The sequence below is a fragment of the Pezoporus occidentalis genome, unplaced genomic scaffold (genome assembly GCF_034315485.1).
Source record: "Pezoporus occidentalis ecotype Australia unplaced genomic scaffold, CSIRO_AGI_Poc_V1 ctg2, whole genome shotgun sequence".
Classification (NCBI taxonomy): Eukaryota; Metazoa; Chordata; class Aves; order Psittaciformes; family Psittacidae; genus Pezoporus; species Pezoporus occidentalis.
Window position 1 is genome coordinate 14,383,516 of NW_026913855.1, and position 26,247 is coordinate 14,409,762.

The 26,247-nt window shown below is 40.8% G+C and overlaps 1 protein-coding gene across 10 annotated transcripts in view; it reads left to right on the forward strand.

The window, feature by feature from the left end:
• Positions 1–26,247, forward strand: part of PHACTR1 (phosphatase and actin regulator 1) — a 320,959-nt gene that overhangs the window by 248,476 nt on the left and 46,236 nt on the right. For 9 of the 10 annotated variants that reach the window (XM_062617920.1, XM_062617918.1, XM_062617919.1 and 6 more), the window contains 5 exons: positions 5,285–5,470; positions 6,454–6,660; positions 15,095–15,425; positions 22,484–22,689; positions 24,016–24,172. In XM_062617920.1, the coding sequence (XP_062473904.1) occupies positions 5,285–5,470; positions 6,454–6,660; positions 15,095–15,425; positions 22,484–22,689; positions 24,016–24,172 (1,087 nt within the window). The remainder of the gene's footprint in view (positions 1–5,284; positions 5,471–6,453; positions 6,661–15,094; positions 15,426–22,483; positions 22,690–24,015; positions 24,173–26,247) is intronic. The other variant, XM_062617922.1, reaches the window with a different exon arrangement.

The window sequence follows — 26,247 nt, forward strand, 5'->3', positions numbered from 1 at the left end:
CGCTTTAACTCAAGTCAAGTGAAACCACTCCAAACTGAACTGCAGAGCTCTTTTCTTGGCAAGGGCAAGACTCATGACCAAATCAGTTTCTATCGTCTTCCATTTCCAGGGTTCTGTGACTTCAGTCTTCTGAATATGTAGGCAAAGGTTGTAGTGTTTTTAACTACTGTGTACTTTCGGAAAAACAGTAAGTTGAAATGTCTGATGAGGCACCTGCTGTTCTAATAGTCTGTGGGCAGGCAGTGCTGAAAGGTTAAAAAAAGAGCTTCCACCTGCAACGCGGAACATACCACAGAATTTAGAATAACTCACATTTTTGCTATACCATTGCTCCTACACATAGAAAAACAGGTTTGATTTTCACATGAAGGTGTAACCATCCCAGAAGCATCTGTCTTTAGAACTGCTAACTGTCATGTGGTGCCAGTCAAAAATTGAATCTGCTTGTAATATTTTGATGCCTCTTTTTATATCTGAATGTAGATGAGATGGCCTGAGTGAGTACCAATTGCTTGTTTTACAGATGACGGCACAATGGTTCTTCAAGGAAACATGGGCAGTCTTCATCTTTTACACTTTTGTATTTTTGTACTCCCTACCTAATTAAAATTATAGATTTAGACCTAAATTTCAGGTTACCTGAATCCTAACAGGATTTGAACATGTTGCACTTACGTGCTAAGGCAAGTTTTGTGTCAGTGTGTGATTATAAGTTTGAAGAACTGGTTTTGGTAATGCAGCAAGGAGGAAGGCATGGCAGTCACTGAAGAGCCAGTTGTGTGGCGGTGAAATCATATGTTGAAAGGTTTTGAACTCCAGAAGCAAGGAGGAATCCCTATGTCAACCTATCTCAAACTCCATAGGAATCCACAAAATCAGGGTCAGCTTAGAGACTGATCCTAGCTACCATGCTAAGGTAGCCACCGAGGCTAGGAAACAGCCCCCTGGATAGGTGTGGACCACAGGCACGAATACTCAGTTTTCCATCCCCTAGCCCATAATGGCCACAGCAGAGAAGAACATGAATTTTTCTCTGCCTTTCCTAGCCCTTCCCATCAAGAAGTAGTTTCGCTTGCCTGGAGAGACAACCCAAAGTGGATTTTGAATTCTCCTATCCTCATCATTTTGCCTCCAATAGCCATTTGTCTGTGGAAGGAGCGCGTGAGCATGGCACTTTTCAGATATGCGAGGAGTTCCCTACTCCAAGGTATTGCGAGTGAAAAGACACATTGAGAGGATACATGGAGCTCTGACATAAAGAACAACAAAAGGACTGGTCTGTGTCAGTCAGCGTGATGCACTGCAGTCTGCTTCACACCAGGCAGTTTTTAAGTACGCAAAAGTGGAAATGGCAAGTGAGTTCAGGAGTACAAACCATGCTTGGGCCACATGTTTTGAACATATCATCTGTGCATTTCTGGGCCTACTCCTCATGCGGTTATTTTCATATATGAAGGTGAATCAAAGAGTCCCCTGCATCAGAGAGTTTCCTCTGAGGTCCTGTTTCTTCAGCAACTTCAGGTGTGCAGAGCCTCCTGCATAACAGAAGAGAAGCCTTCGTGTACTCCAGGTGCTGCAGAGGTCAAGATACTCTCTCTGGTGTTGTCCAGATTCACACTCAGCCAGCATTACCAAAACTCATGCATTAGAGGAAGTCGTTCTACATTAAGTAACAGCAGTCTCTGTGGAAACACAGCAAAGGATTTTGCAAGTGTGAGAAGAAAAGATTACATAGGTTATCACTGTGCAAAATTAACTTTAAACTCACAGCTGGTTCCTGAAGACTAATTGATTCGTCCATGTCATAATTGCAGTACCAGGATTCTTTTAATTTTCAAGTCAGCTAACCAGAATAGCTTTTAGTTCTTCAAAAATAAGTAATTTGCCTTTTATATCTGGTTGTCAAGCATGTCTCTGATCCAGGATTTATTCACACTATGATATTCTTCACTCTGCGAATTATTTTATCTGCATCTTTGATCTGCTTTCTGTACTTATGTAGCTTCCCATGTAGCTCTTTTTAAGCAAGATCTGACTTAGGGTGTATATTTCAGTGATGATTATTTCTGATGATTATGTCTGGTGATTTCATTCAAATCCGAGGACAAGTTTTAGAATCTAAATGAAGTTTAGAGATATTCGGAGGTGAGATTAAAAGAGGTCATGCTGTCAGTACAGAGAACTGTCATGCTTGTTATCATGACAAAAGGTAGAAGCCAAAATTTTATCTCACATTTTTCTTTTTTGCAACTGTAAACCATCGTTTGAATGCTGTCTTCTTAAATTATGCCTTGAGAAGCGCGAAGTGCACTCAAGACAGTAAGATTTTTAAGGTAGTCAGTGTGTTACGATAGGCATCCCACTGCATTAAAAATGTGTAGACATCCCTCCAAAAACTAAACGCTAGTGGTTTTATCATGCATGCTTTTTGCCTGCTCACAGTTATAGTCACATTTAGTCCTGCTCTGAATTAATGAATATTGATAGACACAGCCACTGCCTTCTATTCAGGAAGCAATTGTTCTGCATAAGAAACAGTTATGCTCTTTCGTGAAACCAAGTAACTGAGACAAAAGCAGCCTCTATCGCAAACGTGTGAAGGTGTGTGTTTATAAAAGGGAGACAGAGCAAGCACAGAATGCATAGCATTTCCACCCAGACAGCTAAGTCAAAAAATCTTCAGCTTAAATACTGGCTGAACTGTTGTTTGATTTTTGCTGCCTAGGGAAATAAACAGGCTTGTATTGAATGACCACAGCAGTTAGAAGGAGGCTGTGCTGCAACCAATTGGCCAAAACCATCAGTTCTGATTAATGTTGCTACCTTGTAGCCAGCTCAGTTGATTGCTTTGAAAGCCATGGGTCGAGCTTCAGTCTAGTATGTGTGATTGTGTACCATAATAGCTCTCTAGGTCTTCAAAAAGCCTCCAACAAAAGCAAAGTCAAGACCTTGGTATTTCTAATAATTCCAAAATAAGCAGAGAACACCTTCACTCACTGTAGAGAAGCTTTAAAAGGCAGAAACATAATCCTGAATACTTATCAGCTAACATACTTTCAGACTTGTTGTGTCATAACACCTAAATGAGACTTCAGCTATTTTACTCTTTTCAGTATTGTTTTTCAAAGTGTTTTTCTCATCTTAGCCCTGTGAGGGGATAGTGTGCACTTGCTTGAATGATACATATCTCTGCTCATTACATTGGCAGTCATATGGCTAATCAGAGGTGCCCAAAAATCAAGAACCAGAACTCCTGAAATCCTGAGTTTGACTTAAAAAAATAATTTAAATGCATAGAAAAAATTGGCTCCTTTTTTTGCCTACTGGTTGTTAGCCTTACAGGTCACGTTCCAGTTATATTTTCAGGCTTCTGCTCATAACCATAGGGGCTGAGCTCTTTCCTTTATAAAACTGTAATTGAGATATCCATGTAGTCATTGCCTCCAGGTACCAGAGTGCTGTGCATGACAAGTTCTGAGATAAAAATCACATGGATTGACACCATAGAGAATGATCTGATCCCTCACTTGTGTTCTTTGTTATTTCTAATGTGAAGTGGTGTTGGATAGGAAAGCAACTACCTGCTGCTGTTGCAGAAAATTTGCTCAGATAAATTAAATGATATTAATCACTTTAAAAATAGGCCTTCTAAATGAAATCTGCTATATCCCAGTATCAAGACCTTATACAAGGCAGCTATAAAAATTATTCTCTCCCTCACTTAAAATCTTGATGCTGGGAGCTGTAATGTTTATATTTGTGTGTCAAATAGGAACATACTTCTGTGATTTTCTTGTGTCCCTTATAGCATAAAAATTGGTGTAAGGGAAGAGAATAATTCTAGTTGTTTTCATTTAATTATTATGAATTATATCCTGTGTATGTTAGTATTCTTTAAGGAAATTCCTTAGCTTCAGTTCCAGCCCATTCTCATTCCTGACTTCCCAGCTTCAACAGAGTCAGGGATAAAACAGATTTTCCGGCCCATTCTCATTCCTGACTTCCCAGCTTCAACAGAGTCAGGGATAAAACAGATTTTCCGGTCCTGGATGGGACTACATGGCTCCACGGGTGAAGGGTGGTCAGGGGCTATCTAGTTTAGACCATAGTTCATAATGACCATCCAGGGTAAGCAAAGCATCAACACAGATATTTGGCAGATCTTTCCCAGAACTTAATAACTCCTTAAAGCAAGTAGAATGCTGTCCAACTTCTGTGAAACTTGTAGACAGAACAGACGCACATCTCCAGAACTGCTCTGCACAACTTGTATTTTTGAGCTACAAATCATATTGTTTTGATCCTTATCCTTATGTCTTCTGTATTGTGGTGAGCTGGAGACCAGGTACCCACCAAAGCTGCTCTATCACTCTCCTCAAGTGTACAGGGGGAGAGGAAATAAGAAAAGGCCCGTGGGTTGAGATAAGAAGAGGGAGAGATCACTCACCAGTTACCACATGGGCAAAACAGACTCCAGCTGGGGGAAGAAATCAATTTAATTTATTACTGATCAAATCAGAGTAGGATACTGAGTAATAAAAACTAAAGCTTAAAAAAAACACCTTCCTCCCACCCCTCCCTTCTTACCAGGCTTAACTTTACTCCCCAATTCTCCACCTTCTCCCTCCCAGGAGTTCCGGGACAGGGAATGGGTGTTGCTGTAAGTTCATCACATGTCTCTGCCATTCCTTCCTCCTCAGGGAACATTCTTCATGCTCTTCCCCTGCTCCAGCGTGCCGTCCTCCATGGGCTGTAGGTGGATATCTACTCCACTGTGTACCTTCATGGCTTCAGGGGGACAGTCTTCACCATGGGCTGAAGTGGGATCTCTGCTCCAGCACCTGTACCACCTTATCCTCTTCTTTCATCACTGACCTTGGTGCCTGCAGAGCTGTTTCTCTCACATATTCTCACTCCTCTCTGCAGTGGCAACTGCTGCTGCACAGTAGCTTTTCCCCTTCTTAACTACATTATCCCTGAGACGCTACCACTGTTACTGATGGGCTCAGGCTTGGCCAGCAGCAGGTCTGTCTTGCAGCCATCTGGCCTTGGCTCTGTTGGACATGGGTGAAGCTTCTGGCAGCTTCTCACATAAGCCACCCTTGTATCCCTCCCACTACCAAAACTTTGTAATGCAAACCCAATATATGAATACATGTAAGATCTCAGCTCGCTTTCCTCAATAACAAGCAAGCTAATGGAGATAGCAGATTTAATTTTTATTTCTGCTTATCTCATTTATGTGCCTTACATTGTCATTCTGTTCTTCTCCAACTATGAACAGATGGGGAACTTTCCATACCGGATGAAGAAGGAGCTTTGGAGAATGGGCAGCCTTTGGGCTCCGGGCAAGTTCTGAGCTCCAGCCAGGTATCCCTGCCAGCCCTAGCAGAACTGGAATCAGGTCCAGCACCAGGGGAACCCTGTTCATACGAGGTGCTCCCAACCACAGAGATCATGGATGGGACAGGTAACATCTTGTGTACATTATGATGTAGATAACTGTAAGCTGTTTGTAACAAGCTTTTGACTTCTAACATTTGGTGTTCAGCCCTGAGAAATCCTGAATGAAGACAAAGGTCTTATGTGGAAAAGGAGTTGACAACATGCAGGTTGTCACTGGATGCTTCATGAGAAATTTTGACTGACTTGGTATGGAAGTAACCTCTACTTCTACACAGTAACTTCGTTGTAAGGCACAGTCCCTGCACTTTCAGTACCTGAACATCTGAGAACAGATTTCTAACTCTCCAGCTATATCTTACCTGTGCCAGTGAGTTATAGAGCAGAGGGCTGACAGCATTTTTAAACCCTAGGGTAAAACATCGTGCACTTTAGCTGCTGTGTGGTGTTGGTGATGTTCACAGCATGCATCCTTCAGTAGCTAACACAGCCCTACCCTAGATGAGGCTGTCTGCATGTCTTCTCTAGCCTGTGTAGAGATACAGCAGTGCTATATATCTAGGTTAGTTCCTCTTTCTGCATCACTTAATGCTGAGAGTTGTGGACAAGGTTGAGCAAGGAAAAGTGACTGGTAGAAATGTTCAGCCATGACCTTGCACGGATATGAAATGCAATAGGCCCCATGAGGTGCTTTTACACTTATAGCATAAGTTTAGAGACCTCCTGTTAACATAAGTGGTCCTGAGCAAGCTGTGGTGACAGACCATCTGAGATATGACATTTTAAGGCTCTTGATTTGCGTTCAAGATGTGTGAATATGTCCCAGAGGTAATGGGAAATTTGGCTGTTGTGTAGATGTGTGTTCCTCTTTTTCTCTTTCTTTTTCTCTTCCTTTTTCTCTTCCTTTCTGTGTTATATGATGTTTGAGTTAAATCTGTTAGTCTTTCTTAACCTGCCTTGCTGCGCTGCTTTTCTTGTCTTACAATGGCTGTATCTGCCACTGCTTTGCTCGTAACGTTGTTGCGTCTATGATGTGGTTGTGTCCTCCAGTGTCTGAAGAGAGCCCCACATCCAATGAATCCAGCGTCCTTCTGTCCCAAGATCCTACAGCTAAGCCAGTCCTGCTACTTCCCCCCAAAAAATCTGCTGCTTTCCCTGGAGACCATGAGGACACCCCAGTGAAACAGTTGTCCCTCCTCAAACAGCCCCCTGCCCTGCCTCCTAAACCTATTGCCAGGATTGCCAGCCACTTAACTGGTAAGTAGGTGTTCCTGGACCTTCAGCACCCCTGTTTCCCTCACAGGAAAAAACAGTCCTTACAACAAGGTTCTCTATGTCCTGCCTCCTCCTGTAATGCTGTTTGCACGTTGTTGTGTGTACTAGTAATGTATCTTACGTTGTACCTAGGGCAGGGATCATGAAGCATCTTCAGACTATAATTTCATCAAGGTTGCTTCAGGGCCCTTCCCCTTTCAGCTGTAATTTACCTAAGACCAGTGCTACATTTCCTAACCCTTCTCACTCCTATTCATCAAGACTTACCATGAACACAGAAATTTCAGGATGTGCTTTGAGGGGAAAGGAAATATGAGGGAAATGCTATGATATCTTTAAATGCCTTTAATGAGAAAAGGGATGAGAGTTGAGGGGCAAGGGAGAGTTTTGCTTTCTCCCTTTCTTCTTTTGCTCTTTTCTTCTCCCCTTAGCTGCCATCTGGGCAGGTCCTCCTGCACACATCCTGTATCTTTCCATATATTTGTGCTTCAGTTGGCTCCTGATCCTTACACAGGCTATTCTGTCCCATGGCTTCTTGCCATTTTGCTCCCTGCTCACACTGCCTACCTAACTGCTCCCTGTTTCCACCCCTGCTCTGGCTACTCCATTCCCACCAGTGATGATAATGGGCAGTTTCAGTTCCCAAAGATGAGGACCCTGGAGTCTCGCAGTGTATGCTGCAGTCTTTTTCTCACTGCATGGCAGCTAGCAACAATAGAAAAGAAAGGCTCATTTTTCATGTTCCAGATGTTTTAAGAAGTGTCCAGGCTCTTTGGGATTCAAATCTTTAAGTACATGCGGAAGGAGAATTGGTGGGTTTCCTCTCTCCAGTCTCATTTAGACCAGTGAAGCAAAGGATGGATGCATCTACACAACCAAAAAAAAAGCTCCCTAAATGCATGCCTGCACATTTTGAACAGTTTATTCATAATTGTATGTGCCACCTGGGAGGTAGCACCTCAAAATCCGTAGTTCAAGATGAGATGTGGTGCATCTCTCTACTGGAGCAGCTGCTGGTCTTCTCATTGGGCCAGTCTTCTCGTGTTAATGCTGCCCTGATCTTTTGACAGCTGATGTGAGAAGTGCTCACCCCAGTTTAATACATTCTAGGTTTTTTTTTTCTTTTTCAGTTAATACCTATTTGATTCAGGTTAAGATATATATCAGGAAAGATCTCGTTAGGAAAGAGCAGGTTCTGTTTTTCTCTCATATCTCTACGTAGTCTCTTTATGTTTCTGTTTGGATGACCACACATTTTTGTTCTGTATAGTTTTGTTCGTTTTATGTGAAAGCTCTCTACTTTCTCGCTTTCCAAAATCTACACATAATGGTTAACATTTGTCTTATACTACAAGCTGAATGGGCAGTTCTGTAGTCTGCAAAGCCAGGCAGCGGTATCAATGGCTTCAGGTGAGGACAAAACTAGCTTCCTTTGATCTTCCGTAACACTCTGTCCCAATTACAAGAAGCTGCTCAGAAATGAGGCCAACATGGAAGAAATAATGAAAAAGGAATAGCATAAGAAAAAGCTGAGGTACTAAATGTCCTTCATTCATAAGCCTTTCTTTTGTAAGTGAGAGCAGAAGAATAAAAGGATAAGGGCTTCTTTTTCAACTGGAAATTTTTTATGAAGTAGAATCAGGTTCAAGCTATCCACATAAGTCAATTGCTTGATGGTGATGACTTTCCAATGAAAGTGAAACAGAACTGTGATTTCTTATACTTTGGTGGCCTTTAGTGGTCTCTCATCCAGTCCTAAATAAATTCTTGCATGTGCGTATAGACACATTTTCATACATGCCTATACAGAGCCCTCATGGGAAAAGAACAGAGGTTTAAGTTTACTCATAAGGCCCTAATTTAACTGACAGTTCCTGGTGGAACTGAAAGCCTCATTTATATATGCCTTATAAATAAATTTTAAACTTTTTCTTAAGGGTCCATTTACTTTGGTGGTCTAAAGGATATCTGTGTTGTTTCAGTGCCTTGTGTTCTCCACTGGTAATTATTTTAGCCTTGTATTATCTTTGCAAATGAGCAATCAATCCTAATGAAGCACCCTCATCGGTGAGAAGCAGAATTAATGCTATTCTTTTACTAATTACTCCAGAGACATCTTCGGTTTGTGTGAGAAAACAAGTAAAATCTAAATTCTCACATATAAGATGAAGACTTTTCTGTTCTTTTTGCATACCCATTTTTCTACTGAAGATTTTGTGAGAAGGTTGAAGGACAAATTAAGATACGTTGGGCATGGCAAATACAGAGTGACAGTGGTTTAATGGTCTGGTAGCTCTGCTCAAGAAGACTGTGAGGGGAGATGAGATCTTGGGAATTCAGGTTCACATCTGAGAATGCAGAAGCACCTCAACTTTTGTCTGAAATTATGTACAGATATATATGTATGTGTACATATGTATATTTAGTTGGGATGTGTTTTAAACATATCTCATAAAATATGCTGACCACACTACAGGTTTGGTAAGCAGAAAAAAAAAAAAAAAAAAAAGAAAAGAAAAATATTTTAAATACAAAACTTTAGGAAAGAAAGGCTTCCTGTCAGCATAACCACCCTCTTACTGTGAACTTATCCCAAAGTTCTTCAATAAAGGCATGAAGGCTGACTTGCAGGTTTTGGCAAAGAGCTCAACACAGGTTTTAGATATGAAAAAGAAACATTCCTTACCTCTGAAAGAATTTGTGAACCATCTCAAACATCTGTCTGCCTGTGCCAAGAAAAAGATCGGCTTTTCCCTTGATAAGAACTGCATGTAAAAGAGCAGGCCTAAAATAAACATGTAAGAGCACATTTAATTTTGGGGAGAATGAAAAGAAAAAAAAATCCCTCTTAAAGGTGATGGGAAGAGAGATTGCTTCTAGCGAATATAAATCACACAACCTTGGCATGCTTTTTCTCAAGGCTGAGGTACTGCAGGGATGAGACAGAGCCGAGAGCAGACTACAGAGCAGCCACTGGGAGTGGTGCCACTGCTGCTGCAGAAGATGCTCCATGCTTTGCCTCACGCTATCTCCCATGCTCTTGATAATGCTGCCTCCACAGAGAACATCCCTATCCCAGCACTGAGTGTGGAAGTGCCCACGCAGTTCTGGAAGACAGGCAACACTAGGAGAAAAACATGATCCGTAACTGTTTTGATAGCATTGTTTCACTGCCCTTTGGCCAGTCAGTTCCTGGTGAGCTTTCTACTGGTTTTTAGATTATTAGACAATGTTCATGAACAGAATTTCTTCCATCACTTTTATTCTCCAGTATCCACATGCAGAACCCAGGCATTTAAGACAACACTTGAAAGCCCCTTTTATTGAAAATGTAGGAGGAGCTGAAATAAATCACCTGAAACCAAATTTAATTGGACTGCTGGGGTGGTCTCCAGATTATCATAAAGCCTCTAATGGCCAAAAGTGACAAGAAAACTGGTCATGTCTGATCTGGTAGACAACACACCCCAGTGGTGTAAAGTTCCTTTTAATCTTGATTCATTAAGCTGTTACTCCTCACCAGCACAGATAATGTTTTCTGAAATTAATTACATATTCTCCATTAAAACAACTGAACTTCCAGTAACCCATAAAGTCCTGTAAAACATCAGAGAACAAAATACGTGCCACTAAGATGGGATCTCAGTAACACCTGAGTGTATTTGAGCCCAAATTTAGCCTAATAGTACAGTAGGGTGTAGCTTTGGTCGTATCTGGCCACTCGGCTGTTATGTGTAAGCATTGAAAAACATTTTGCATTCTTTTGCTTTCTTCATTCAAGATCTTGAGGAGAGGCATAGCACATTTTTAGCTCTGAGACTATGCTTTCTAGTTACATCTCTGTAGATGAAGAAATAATTCATAACTAGAGGCCAACATTTAACATGGTAGGAAACGTTACAAGTCCCCAAAAGTTACTTCAGGTAATGCAAACAAGCCAAGGATGAGGTTTGAGAACATGGATGCCTGTTGTCCTGCTGCATCGACACAACACAGCTGGTTACTAGTTACAGCACTATAAAAATATTTATAACTATAATTTATCCAATCAATTTTCTCTGCAGCATTCATAACGCAGCAGTCAAATGTGTCTCAGAAGGCTCCTCTGTAGTTAAGCCCAAGACATTTTCCACAGGTTTCCTCCTCTGTGATGTTACCTACTGCTGCCTGCTCTGGCAGGCTATATTCATGAAGACAGGTTACATTCATGTGGGGTCAAAGGGCAATTCTCTTTCACTATGTGCTTGAGGGAGAAGCAGCAGAGCAAAAGCAGCTGTCCTTCACCAGCACCCCAAAGTTCTCATGGGAAGTTGGACCCAGATGCAGTTGCTCTCTCTGTGTTTCCTCTGCATGCTGCTACCTGGAGGAGAGTACCTAGCACATGCAGGCATCAGGAAATCTTGTCTTTGAAACCCTCTTCAAGGCTCTGCACAGGAATTCATGCAGAGCTGTACTTTTCAGCCTTTAGGCTAAGCATCTTTTGCTTGTGTTCTCCAAATTCAACTTGAACCTTGGATGCATATGTGGTGCACAAGAACAGCAAAGAATTTCTTTCAAATCTTCCCTGAAGACATGGCTGCATATCTTGCTGTAGTCAGCAGGAGATGCATGGCAAATCTTTGAGAACAGTTTTTAACTTGTCATTATGAATCTGTTCAAAAATTCATTGAAATAAGAAAAGAGACTAAAGAGACTCCAGCTGTTCAGGCACAAGTGATACTCAGAGAGAAGACCTGAAAATGTAAAAGCACTTGTCCAAATTCTACCCAGCAAGTATCACCTCATTTCTACCATGGAGCTCACTCAACAGGCCACACTGGAGTTTGCCTTTTTTTTTTGGCACACTACTTCACAGAATTAACTATTTGGTTGCAATTTAAACAGTAACTCATTAACTTTATCACAAGTTGTGTATACAACTTGTAGTTGTATGTAGTACAGTAAAGATCACTGTATGAGGTCATACAGATGGGAAAGAACCTCAGCAAGTCTCTGTCTTCCTACTCAAAGCAGTGCCAGCTATGAGATCAGACCAGGTTGCTCAGGGCTTTGTCCAGATGGGTCTTGAAAACCTCAAAGGATGCCAGCTACACAGCCTGCATAGGCAAATCTGTTCAGTTGTTTGGCTCTTCTCGTGGGGAGAAATATTTTCCTTATAATCCAGTCTTAAACCTCCTTTGTTTCAGCTTTTGCCCACTGTCTCTCCTCCTCCCACTATATGCTACTGCGAAGCCTGGCTCCACCTTATTGATAACCTCCTCAAAGGTACCGCAGGGCTGCTGTAAGGTTTTACCTCCATAAGCTATCTTTTCTCCAAGCTGAACAAATCCCGGTCCCTCAGCTTTTCCCTATAGCTCAGGTGCTCCTGCTGTCAACCATTGCAGTGACCTTCTGTTCAACTCATTCTGGTGTTTTGGTGTCTTTCCTAAGCTTGACACAACAGTGATCTGGATACAGTTGAAGAAGTGCTGAATAAAAGGGGAATAATTCTTCAGTCTCCTAGCTATGATTCTATTCATACAACCCAGGAGGCTGCTGGCCTCCTTGCTGTAAGGGTATGTCCTGGGTGCAGCTGTAGCAGTTATTTTTCTCCTTCCTAGTAGCTGGTGGCTCCTGTTTGGCATCACAAGGAGTCCAGAAAGAGCGCTTCTGCCACTGGCAGGATAGCAAAACAAAGCCAGCTCTGCCACAAGCCCAGGATTCCCAAGTATGTCCTCTTTCTCCAGTAGCTGTGCTGGGACATAATCTGAGGATTTTAGTGAGCTGACCTGATGTCAAAGGTCTGGAGTACAGCAAATATTTTGGCATCCATGACTATATTGTAAGTAATTTATTGTCATCAGCAGTGGAAAGGTTGATGTGTAACATCTCTTTCGTCAGTTCCGGCATAGTTATTACTTAACCATGCACAGTGCAGAGTGGTCACAATCCTGCTGGGAACCAACATCTTGCAAAATTTCTCATTATTCTCTTGAGCATGAAGAACCTCACCAAAAGAGATTAATCAGCCTTGCACACCTGGCTTCACACAGTTTGCTTTTTTTCTGTCACGAGTGCTTTGTGCAATGATTTAAGACTCTGGTAATGTTCCACTGAGAAGACAGTTATCGCAGATTCCTTGTTCATATTTCCTCTGTCCAGCTTCTCATTCATTTACAGATGTCCATGTCTGATGGATATTCCATGCTGGAGACAACAACTTGTTTCCACCCCTGGTTCATAAATCACATACATTGTGAAATTAAAGTAAACAGAGGAAAGAACTGTAAAACGCAGTCATCTCACTCTTCCACACAGGCAGTGTTGTTCCCTCCTTTACTCCAGATGATGGTAGTGCGTTTTCCAACAGTATGCCTGTAACCCATGGATTTGAGCAGGGCCTCATTTGTTCAGCACATTCACTGATCTGACCACACAGTAAAACTGGCAGGACAAGGTCTTGGTTACTGGTGTCGGTGAAGATATATTGTTACATTTCCAAGCAAATGGTTCGAACTCTCCACCCATTGCAGTCATTCTCCTTTAACGGGCAAGTAGAATTCTGAAGGTGAAGGGCACATAAGTAGATTTAATGCCTCTGGTTCCTTTTCAAGGTTCTATTTAGGTATTAGGACCATATTCAGACAGGCTCAAGAACCTGGGTGAGACACAGTCAGTCTGAATAAAGCCTTACATTAAAAATAATGGATGAGGCTTTTGGCAGGTGTCCAGTGGAGTGCTGGGGTGTCTGGTCACAGGCACTGTCAGATGAAGATTTTAGTTGAGATGCAGCAGAAAAGGATCTAAAGCCAACAGCCAAACCTGCACTTTGCAAAATGGAAGTGCAGGTCTTAGTGTAGTCTTTGTAATTCACAACCAACTCTGGAAGTGAAATTGCCTGAAGCACAAATGTATAAAAACACTTTGCTACGACAAATCCCATAGGAGCCTTATTCTCAGGGCTGTATGCAATTTACTCTTTACTCATTCTGTTACCTTTTATTGAAGATGTGCATTCTTTTATGCAGGATACAAAGATACACAGATAACATGTTTGTAAAAAAAACTTGGTAAAACTCGGAGATCTTCTTGTGCTTGAATGGAAAATCCTGAAAGTCTTTTTTTTTCCTACGGTACAGAAGGCAGCCTGCTTTAGAGGAGAGGGCACTGCCCTGTGCTTCTGCAATCCCATGAGTTTGATTTTTGTCTTGGTGGACCGATCAGAAGAATTTTTGACTTCAAGAGATAACACGTCAAGTGAATGCGATATTACATTGAAAGCCAAAAGACTTGGATTCTATTTTCTATAACCCTGGAGAGCAGCATCTTACAACCAAGTTTTCTTGGGTCAAAAGAAAATGCTGGCCCTTCAGTTACCGTGTTACAACAAGAAAAGTGGTCTGAAGTAACAAGAGGCCAAAGATCATACAAACCTTGCCCACAGAGCTGCATTGCAGAACCAAGTGTCTGCAGTAATACAGGCTGGAAATGGCCTGGACTTCCTCCTAAACACAAACTCACAACTGTGAGTTGCAGTTTAGTGTGCATTGTGACCATTTCCCACAATCATCTTGGTAACTGCAAGCCCTCCCATTATTTTTTCACCCTTCTGAAAATATTTCACAGTGTATCTCCAAAAATCTCCATTGTGCAGTTGAGTCTTGGCAGAGAGGTTTACTTGTGGACCTCTCATTGATTTCTCGTGGAAGTCAGCAAAGTCTTTGCCTGGCAGGACAACTATGTGATTCAGTGAACTTGCCTAGAGTTAAAAAAGTTAAAATTCAGTGCATGATTTCAGAGAAAAGTGCCTGCCAAGTTTTCTGTAAAAGAATACATTAATCTAACAATCTTCTGCCCTTTATCATCTTCTCCTCCTGTACCATTTGTTTTCCAAACCACTTCTGTTTAATATTCAACACTATTACTTTTCTCTCATGCCTGTAATGTAATTTTTAGCACAAGATGTTTTGCACATTGCAAAGCTGTAAGTAATGTGGCTTGTAGTAATTACACTGCAGTGACTGAGAAACATCAGGAATTCCTGAGCTTTTGCTCCAGAACTGGTGGCGGTGAGTCATCCTGTAACTTCAGATATGGAATTGCTCCCCCTCTTCTTACATGCCTGTTGCGTGGGATAAATTGCACTTACCTCACATGGCTGTTTTGGAGGATTAGGGCTTTAAAGCATCAAAGTGTGCCACAAGTCTTGTTAAGCATTGCTTAATGTGTTTATTAAGGGGCATGCACAGCCCTGGGATGTTTTTCGTGAGACTCAGAAGGGCTGCAAAACAACAGTATTGTTTCTGAAGACCGTACTAAGCACACACTATGCAGAGTTGACTAGCAACATCAGTACGTGCTCGCCCAGGCAGATACTCTGATCTCCATCTTACGGACATGAAAATTAACACCAGGACCTCTCTTTCTTCTGTTTTAGATCCTGGCGCTCCTGTGAAACTGCCTTGTATGCCAGTTAAACTGTCACCTCCACTACCTCCAAAGAAAGTCATGATTTGCATGCCTTTAGGGGGGCCAGACCTCTCTCTCTCATCCTATTCCACACAGAAGAGCTCCCAGCAGCCTTTGACCCAGCACCATCACACTGTCCTGCCATCCCAGTTAGCAGCTCACCAGCACCAGCTCCAGTACGGCAGCCACAGCCAGCATCTACCTTCTGGGTCCAGCACGTTGCCCATTCACCCTTCAGGGTGCCGGATGATAGAGGAACTGAACAAAACACTAGCCATGACCATGCAAAGGCTAGAAAGGTAATGGATCAACTTTTTAAATTGCATATTGATGTACAGTATTTCCTGCTAAACTCAGTATCAATATCACCACTTGAGTTATGTCGATAGTACTTGAATGAGGCCTCTCTTCTGGGCTCTAAAAACTTCAGGACAGAGTCATTGCTGGAGGAACAAAGACAGGGAAAGAACATTTCCAGGCTTGTTTGACAAGTTTGTGGCAGAAAGGAGAAAAAGACGAAATTTCCTGAACCCTGTTGTCCTGTTCAAGAAAGTAAGTAATGCAGTCAGTGGAGATTTTAATAAGACATGACTGGCTTGTAGTGTATACTGCAGAGTGCATAACTTCAGAGCTCTCTTTATGTGGAGGATTGCCAAATCAAGGAAAAGAAATGGGAGATTCAGAAAAGAGTGATAAAAAACAAATGTGCCACTCAACCGGGGCATCTGATTAGTACTACCAATTAGCTTGAACCAACCTATGAGGACCTTCTACAAGTCACTCAGAGAGGTTTTAATACAGTATTGTAATTATTTAAATTAATTTAAATTAAATTGTATGCTTGATCTTAAAATAAGTATTTAACCCATTCCACAGGACCTACCTTCTTAGCCATTTACATCTGGAAGAAGGTAGTGCATTTGATCAGCCTTACCCACTTTGGGGCTGGTTTTTGTTACTGTCACCTATGAGTGTCTCTGAATGCTGCTCCAAATAGCCTAAGTGAAGCATTTGGTATAAATGCAAGCTGTTCTCATAGACTGCAAGATCCGCAAGCTTTGGAAAATCTGTTTTGTCCTGTAGAGGAAAATTGAGCAAGTCCCAGAATAAGGAAGGTAGTGCAAAAATTTACATATTCTATTTAGCACCAAGGGCAGCTTTGTAGCCAGCTCATTCTAGGAGTAGCAGATCAACCTTCTGCTAGACAGAAAGCTAAAGTATTTGGTCTGATAAGCAAAATGACTAATGATTTGCCCCAGTACCTCCTTGTGATAATGTTAACTTCATTATACTGCATAGTTGAAACTAATGTGATTAGAGATGGCAGATTCTCCTTACTGCATGAAAAACAGTCGGGGGAGCAAAGCTATCGCATACTGCCAGTTTATTTTAGTACCAAGATAGTGAGACCTTTGTGGTTACATCAGGAGAGTTAATGTTTCTGCATAGTGGGGGGAATTCTGTGCTGGAGAAAACTGCTAGGGCTACAAGGGAGATTCCTAGTTCTATCAATAAAATTGCTGTAGTTGTAGGACTGGAAAGAGCATCCACATTCCTGTGTATGCCAGTGATTACCCACTTACGCTTACATTGCCAGCAGGGCTGGTCAGGTACATCTGCATCGCTCCAAAGTTTGTTGCATCAAGCACAGAGGGTAGCTGGTGTCTCCCAAAGGTTCCTTTGGGGCTGCACTGCCTTCGCTATCCCCAGCATAGGTTGGATGTCTCGCTATCTAGCTCACGTGCCCAGTGCCCGGTGACATCTCTCAGAGTATGACTTCACTGTGACATCTGTTGCCTCATAGCAATGAATGCTCCAATTTCTAGGAATCCATCATGCTTATAATGTCTGCAAATACATTTGATTGATTTAAAGGAAGTAATGTTGTTTGAACTACTAATTTGAAGCTGAAGGTATAATGCTTGTTAAAAAATGAATAAGCAAGGATTTGTTTCCCAATATGAAGCAATTGCTAACCTTTGAAAAAGAAAATAAGAAAAGGCTGTAGCACTGATATTTCACATTTAAAGTGAAATAAATCCTAGTTCATGATATTGCAGACAGTTGATTTTTATAGCCTTATTGTGTTGATTAACTGTTATTTCATGAAATAAAATAGACTGCTTCAGTTATTCTCCTTGACAAAACAAATCAATAACATTTGCATTCACAAGAGAGAAAATAGGTGATGACTGTTTCCTCTGCAACAGCAATTGTTATTTTCGTAGTATTCAGAGGTGAAAGGATTTCAGAGTATATACAGGTCTGTGGAGCTGACACTTGCTGTTAAATTCTTAAATTGCCTTTTCAAGCCATGTTATGATCTTAGTAAATTTGCTGACTCATCTTGAAGATTTCTGCAGATTTATAAAATACATGTATTTAACTTTTGAGAGGATTATTTGCACCAAAGGTCTCTGTTGTCTAGTATTTTTGAAAGTAGTTATTTTCCCTTAGTTTTGTAAAATCTGGGTTAAACCCAGCAGAAATCATACTGCAGTATTTGTTATTCAGCCACTTCAGCCAGCCATTTCTGCCCAGAAGTCTTGAGGGCCTGTTAAAAATGCAAGGATCCTATATTTGCTTTCTGAAATTTAAAATTTGGTAATGTGCTCACATCTGTTGCATAGGATATGCAGTGGCATCCTGAGCTTTACTGTTCCTTCCAAGATAACAATGTACTGGGTCACTGCTGTTGGGCCAATAACCTTGATGAGATAAAAGAGCCTGACAAGTCTCTGAGGCACCTTCTGGGGAATGCTGTTCATTGGCAGCATTTATTTTTGCTGATCTCAGTCTTTATCTCAAAAGAACCTTACAACTTCATAGAATAATTGCCATGATGCTGCAGTAATAACACTGCCAAGTCTGTTAATTTGGGGGATTATTTAGAATAGTGTTTTGTTTTTAATAGGGGAGGACCATGTAGGCAAGTGCAGCTCAGATTTCTGCTCTAAAGTTTTTGTGTGTATTCCTTCAGGATTTTTTTTTTCCTTCCCTTTGTCTAGTTTTTTTGGTCCTCGTGCGGTGAAACTCCTCGAGTCTGTTAAACTGCATTGATATTCACTGAATCCGTAGCCAGTTAGTATCAATTCTGCATTTTGCCCGGTAAAGATTTCTTTACCGGGCAAAAGTAAAGACCTCACAACTTATTTCAGTAAAGACCTCACAACTCTTCTCTCTGCCAGAACTGTGAGTGTGAATAGGAACAAAGAATGAAAGACGTGCCCTTTCTCTAGCAATCTGGATTTTTGCTTTCACAGATGAGGGCGCTGGAATTCAGATAGTCTGACAACATCTGAAGACTGATAGTTGATACTAGTGCTTTGCCAGCTGATGTTAGAAGCTTGCCATAGAAAAATAAGCTGTCCCTCTGTACTGGCTTAGAAGCCACAAGTTATTCCAGTGTCTTTGACCTTGAGAAAGCTACCGAGCTTCTCTGCCTCTATTTGCCCCTCTGCAGGAGTGGTTGTATGTTACTGCCTCACCTAGATCCTAGATCTCGCACATACTAATGTTAATGTCTTAAGGTACATTAAAAGCATGTAATGTCAATTCAAGTTCCAGTTGTTTTGATGACTTAAAATGGCAGTTAATTACTGGAAATTTTTTATTCAGTTTTATTACAGACATTATAGAGCATTAAGTTCATATACACACTTTATGCATTGATTTAAAATCTTTTCTGTTACTCGTAACATCTATTCATAACCTATTCTCAGAAGTGCAGTCTGTCCCTTGTTATAAGTATGGCTATTATGACATGTCATTTGTGCTGTCAGTTTGCCTCTATTTCCCTGATAAATTACCAGTGTTATGACAGATTAAGTGAAAACACAGAAGAGTATCATTTCCATGTAAACTTTTTACTGCAGCCTCCGTTGCCAGTTTGTGCAAACAACTTTCCCCTTCATCCCAAAGCATATGTGCCAAGCATAAGTAAAACTCTAGATTCAGGCATCACTTTTTACTATTTCAGAATGCATCTTAACAGTTGGTGAAAATCTGGTAAACTCTGCCACCAAAATCTTCAGGTTTCATCCTCCTGACTGAAATGAATTTGAGAAGAAAGACCATGCCCAAAAAGCCCTGCATCACAAACAGCAGGAAAAGAGGCTTTAGAAACCTTCTTGTGCCCCTGGAATGTGTCTTTAATTTTGACTTAGGGAGATAGCTTCTGCATCTGAAATAGTCTTTTTTTCTGCCTTGCCTATGTAGTTCTCTGTCTGGTAAGGCGACAATTAATTTCAATTCCTCTCTGGGCTCTTATACACTAGCAGCTGAATCAAGGCCTCCATTTGTTCAACATATGTACAAAGAGCTGTTAAGTGGCAATATCTCACTCTTTGTGAGAGTGGCATCTGTGGCAGAGCATGAAAAATCTCTATGTCCAAAAAGATAGTGTGTAAGACCAGTTCCTCTGGGACACGCAGCTCTGCTTCAGGCTGTAGATTTATGAAATTAAATGCACGAGACATTCCTGCCAGTGTCTTGTAAATCTTATAAAACATATTTGAGTCAGAAAACATTTCTCTTCCATAAAACTTGTCAACAGAATTGCTTTTTCTCTAAACTTTATCATTGCCTAAGGATAGAAACACTTAATATTTATAGCTCTGCCTTCTCTGTCTCTCACACATATGCCTGTATTGTAGAAACGTGTATACAATGGTTTGAAATTTTTTCAGCTCTTTTTGTTTTTTAACTGATAAGTTCAGAAGAGTGTACTGTGGATCTGAAAACATGCCAATAAAAATGTAACTCTATTCTGAAGTCAAAGAGCCTGGGATGACAGATGAAAAGTGTGCTTTATTTTCCTGCTGGATTTTACAGGAGGGATTTCACTTTTTGATTTTGTCTGCATCATGAGTCACTCATATGCTTAAATTCTGATTTTTCATGAAAATATTTTCTCACTAGAATCACTGTAAGCCATAGTGGTGTAACTCTTGCTGTATTGGTCACATAAAGATGATGCAACGGTAATTGCCAAGTGCTTGTACTAGTCAGCTATGAATTGTTGAAATCTGTTGATATATTTATCTTAAATAAGTACTTGCTTAGCTGTAGCTTTGTCCTCTAATTTTGTTGCAAAAGATTAAGCTAATTTAAAATGGACAGTTTGAAACAATACTGTGGTTTTTGGTGAACAATGTTAAAAAAATTTCTGGTGTAGACCACCTGACCATGTGGGGTTTTTGCTAATGACCCAGAGGAATTTATATACAATGGGCATATTCAGTGACCTTGATTTGACTTTCTTAAGAATACTGCAGTACTGCATGTATTTCATAAGTGCTTTGCTTAGACAGCTGACTTAGTCAAAAAGCTGTGGAAAAGGCTGATTTTAATCAAGAAGAACACAAAACATGAAGCAAAATGAGGGGCTTAAAATAGAAAGTAGTATTATCAAGAAAGTGAATGATTCAGAAAAATTACAATGAGAAGAGAAGCTGCCTATTTCTAGATCAGTAGTTCAAATAAAGCTCCTTTATGGTAATTTGTAAATCTTGTTGCCATCTTGTACCTGCTCAGTAACCTAAACTGATGAACTACTTTGATATCTGCTACCCTATGTGCACATCTGTAAGGATGCACTGTAACCTACGTATATCCTTCACAGGACAGGGAAGCACCAAAGGGTCCTGGGTGCTGAACTACTTTTTGCTCCTTTCATTTGTACTCCCAGGAGGGACTTAGTGAACTTGTATTTATTTACTTTGTGTATGTGTTGTTTTAAAATTAACCGAATGATCCAGTGGTTGTGTTCATCATTGGAAATTTGTTGTTTGGGGTTTTCTTCCCAGTATTTTGGAATTTGTTGTTGTTTTAGCAATGTTAACAGAATTTCACAGCATTTTAGTTTCTCTTGGAAGTTTAATTCCAGGCTTCTGAATTTCCTACCTTTCCTCTTAAAAAGAGTTACACAAAAAGTAGGCTATAGAGAAAACAGATTTAAAAATTTAACTTCATAGAACTCTTAAAGCATATCAATAAATTAAACACTGGCTGAAAGTTTTTAGTAGTGCATTTATGTTTCATTAGGAGAATTCAGCTGATGAATTTTAAAACTATTCCTGGGATAAAATTTTTTGGGTTAAACTCACTGAAGTCTAATACAAAATTTCATTAGGCAGTTCTTCATGAATCTCTCTTGCTTTGTCGTACAAAACGTGGACTCTCACTAAGAAAATAAAGTTTCTCTCTTCAAGGCATCCAGTAAAGGTATGCATATTGTTGGTTAGTTTGCGATAGTAAATGTTGCAATTAACAAAATTATTTCTTTGAAGTGGTTTCTGCTGACTCACAAATAAACCTGAGCAGCAATGATTTTTGCCTGCCAGTCTTTCATTCTCATTTCACATTGGAAAAGCAACATGAGGTATTAGATAAAATTGGGTTAGGAAACCTGACGCTGTTCCTGACTTTTCCTTTTACTGTTTGACTTTGGTCTTTGCTTCCTCATGTTCCTGTTTCCCTGCTTGTATTGATATGTTCCTTTGTAAAGGCTTTGAAATCGACACAAGAGCTAGATAATAGCAGTACCTACCACAGCTCTCAACCTGCAGGAAATGATCAATCACACTCTATGTGACGAAAGAAATATGATGCTAGCTCCAATCCAGATTGATCTCCAGCACCGACTGGAGTGAAGAGCCAGGGCAGGAGAATGGATATTGTCACTGCACCCCCCACAACACACAGCATATAACTGTGCTGTTAGCAAACAAATCTGCCAGGTTTACCTTTCTTCCTTGTCGTTTTCACCAGCTCTCAGAGCCCCCTTTCTTCAGGCCCAGTTTCACATGCTTAGTCCCCTGTACTTCAGAGAGTTGTGCCCTTGCCTTCCTCTTAAGTCAATCAACATCTACTTGCCTAAGGAGTGGTTTTCCTCTGCCTTTCCACATTCCTCCTCTACAATCCATCTTTCCCTCCTCCCACTCTCCTACTCCACCTTTTGCAATCACATGAAATATTTTCTCCCTACTGCCTGCATGCCAGTGGAGAGGTCACACAGACACCAAGCTGAAGACAGGCTTATCACTCTGAATAGCTGGTGCAATTCTCACTGAGCCCCAAGACTGTATTTGCCATGGATCTTTAGTTCTCAGTCCCGGCTGCCAGTATTTATGCCTGTGTGCTGTCATACCTCTCCCTAGCAAGTGTTGTGCCTTAATTCTAATGTGTACTCAGTTTAAATCCATTAGATGTCTTGATGGTCATGAAGATCTTTCTGTCGTCATTTCTTCTCAGAAAGGAATGAAAGACCACTGTTTCCCTACTAAATACGGTAAGAGAAGCAGCTCAGTCTTTCATGGAGCTGTTTCCTTATTTATTTGCTTTTCTTTCCCAACAGCTCTGGTTTACACACAGGTGACAGTGTTACAAAAACAGGACCTACGGGCCTTCCAGACATGAGACAAGTGCCAACTGTTGTGATCGAATGCGATGACAATAAAGAAAATGTGCCTCATGAAACTGACTATGAAGATTCTTCCTGCCTCTACCCAGGAAGACAGGAAGAGGAAGAAGATGAAGAGGAGGATAACTCATTATTTACAAGTAAGACTTACTCCGTTTTTCCTTTCTCATTTATTTAAGTTTTAGACTGAACTCTCAATACACAAGAGAAACACAAGGCCTTTGAATTTTCTTTCTTGACAGTGGCTTTTGCATCTCTCAGGGCTCAACTACATGGTGATACTTGGTAAATTAATCCAAAATAGCAAGTAGTATGAATTTATAGTGATTTCCTTAATCTACATGAATCCCTGCTGGGTAGCTCTCAGACAGAATCCAAATGACTTATATTAATTCACTTCCTAATTGACTTGGAGTCACTTTCCTGAGTGTCAGTGGTGTACAGAAGCCCTGCCTTTGGCTTAAATTAAGATCAGCTCAGTAGAGTTACTTCAGGAGGGGGAAATAATTACCACTAATAGAGAATCATAGCTTTTGCAATTAGTACATATTAAATAATGTCAGAATTGTAAGTTTGCACATACTTTGAAAGGGCCACAATCAGAGAACTGGGCTCAGATCAGAACTGAGTAACTGATAGACATATTGCAGTTTCAGTCTGGAGAGGGGCTTGTGGCCCCTTCCTGACCTTTCTGAGAAAAACCCATCTCTTGTCTTGGTGTGGCATCACAGGACTCTCCTGTGAAGACAAGATACAGTACTCTTATCCTGGAAGTGAAATTAAGCAGTCTTTGCTCTTAAATTAAGAAACAGAGCAGAACTGCACTATCTTGCAGTCTCCTGCCCAAAGCCCAAAACCTCTCGTGGATTTGTGTATCTCTGCTTGTGTGTCTTCCCTGCTTATATTGCCTAGGAAATCAAGGTTGAGCCATGAACGGCCACCGATTTTCACAGTGTCTTTGCCACTGTTACTGCCTGAGAAGCAGTGTCAGTTAACATACATTTAGATCTGTGCTGTTTCTGATTGACTTCTGATTTCTTCTAGTGCTAGCCTTGGTGTTACACTGCAAGAGAGAAACACCTCTCTCTTTCTACATGCTGTAGCTCTGCTGCCTGCCTAGATTCTGAGGTTGAATTATTCATTTCATTACGTGGTTCAGAAACACTGTTCTAGAAAAGGCTACAGATGCTCCTAGCAATTCTGAACCAAGCACTTCTCCACTCCCCTCTATGGAACATTATTTTAATTTCTTTTTCTTGTATACCTGCCAAATTCAGCTTTTCTTTATTATGGTATGAATTGAGGTTAACAGAGCACCTGAAGTTACTTGACGCCTGTTTTCCCACTGTCCATCCTAGAGTAAATGAGAGCCCACTATCAGAAGATGGCTAGTGCTTCTTTGCCTGCTGTATGCTGTAATGAAATGATGAAACCTCCTTTGGCAGAGCCTCTTCTCTCTTCCACAGGCTCCCTGGCAAGGAAGATCTGCAGGCAGGACTCTTTAGCAATCAAACTAAGCAACAGGCCTTCCAAGCGAGAGCTGGAGGAAAAGAACATCCTCCCCATGCAGACTGATGAAGAGAGGCTTGAACTTAGGCAGCAGATTGGGACAAAGTTAACAAGGTAGGAGACAAACATTTTTTTCTAACTCTTGCTCTTGGAAATACATGGTGGGATGCAGTTTTTATCCCTAGTCTGTAAATATTTGAGATCTGTTTGTTCAGAGCTCATCAAAAGGAAAAGCCATGAGTGGAAGAGGAAAGACATTATTTCTGCTCCAGTATAACTTCCCATACAATGCCCCATTTCATTTTCCTGGCATATTCTATGGGATCTCTGGTTGCATTAAATATCAGTGTGTACTGTGTGGATTTGGTTGTTTTCAGTGCACCATTTGGAAATGTTCCGCTTTGATGACATTTTGGAGTTTAGCTGCAGGTGCTATTTGATAAGCTATTAGTTTGGCCAAAGGGCAGGGGTGTAACTTTCTCTTCCTACTGCATCTCTCATGAGTAGCTGAGTCTTTTCGTGACCCAAAATAGTTAATGTCCTTTAGTACCTGCTTTTATTGTGTCAGGTTGAATCGCTTTACCCTATCTAGACTCTGTTCTTCGTAATAGTGTTACTCAGCAGCTGTTCTGGTTTTCTGTATTGCATATAAAAGGGTATAGAGGGATAGGCATTAAATGTGGAAGATTTCTGTCAAGAATAATTAAGCTGAGATCAGGTAGAAATGTCTGAGAACCTTCTATGCTCCAACCATGATTTCTGTAAATATATTTAATAATTTTATGTTATCAACTTGATGGTATGCAGAACTGGTGAATGCTGCTAGTTTCAGTCCAGTGTGACTCTGACAAAGCCACAAATAGAAGACCAACCAGTTTATGGTCTTGTCTGTCACCTCTTTGGAATAAACTGACCGCATCTTTCTAGTCTGTCTGTAAAAGTCTTTGTGCTGGATCATGCTTAGCCTACCCCAAAACCTTAAGCACTCTTGTTGAAGGGCCTCAGCAGTGACTCCCAAAGTATGCAAGATGGTGCCACACTTTGCTGGTACTGTGATTTTTCAGGCCAGTCTTTATTCAATCCAATACCTTGTTAGCCTGCAGCTCCACATGGATCTCTTGGTCCTGAAGAGCAGCAAATGATAGCAGGGTCCTGTTGTTTGATTAGTTTTGAACCCTTTTGAAGCATGTGAAGAGTTGAAACTTTTGTCTCTTAATGTATCCTACTATGCACTGCTTGACCTTGAAATGACATTGGACAGGATTTCCATTGTGTTGCCCATTTGCCTAAATTGCTTAGGTCTCACAGGAATTTTACAGCTCTGTCTGATGAAGGCGAATAGTGTCACCTGAAGACATTGATTCTGCACAGCTCACTGTGCCCCAGGTGTTTTTTATGATAAATGTTTTATATCTCACCTCTCCAAAACCTGCTTCTCCCCCATTAAAGAATGTTTCTTCAGCATATCTCTTTTTAACAGGGAAACTAATTTTGGCAATACCCAGAATCCTTCCTGTGTAAGCCACATATTCTTACAGTGTCATTCTTTGTTCCTGCAATTGCACCTCTGCTCATTCAGTCTGAGTTATAATGCTTGATCGTGTCTTCTAATATGGCTAGGATTGAGGGGCAATCACAAATACTTCAAATAATTAAACCTGTGTATGTACAAGATCAAAAAATAGTTGAGCCACTGCTATTTCATTCCCAGTTTATACCAGTGTAACATTACTGAAATGGACAGATTTTCATAAGCCTTATCTGGAATAATATAGTTACCAGTCTGACCTTTTAATTACTAGTATTTACAACTTAATATCTCATCCTTTTGAGTGGTTAAAACCAATCAAGAAGTATTAACAGCAAATAATTTTCCTCATCTCTAATATGCAAAAAGCCACAGACTTAAGCAGCAAAAAGGAAGGTACCTGTCTTACCAGTGCTTTGTATCGAAATGTGATGTATCCACGTGCACAGACCAATGAATATTGGATTGAAGTAGAGAGAATATTTCAGTTTGGACAGTATTTCTTTATTCTCTAGACTTCATTACTGAATCAATCCATCCTTTGCACAGTAATTGTCACACAGTGATACAGATGCCAAGCAAAAGTAAAGTTGTGAAGCATTTATAGTCCTTAGAGAAGATGCTAGATGGGGACTATAATTGCAGCTGGCAGTTTTGGATT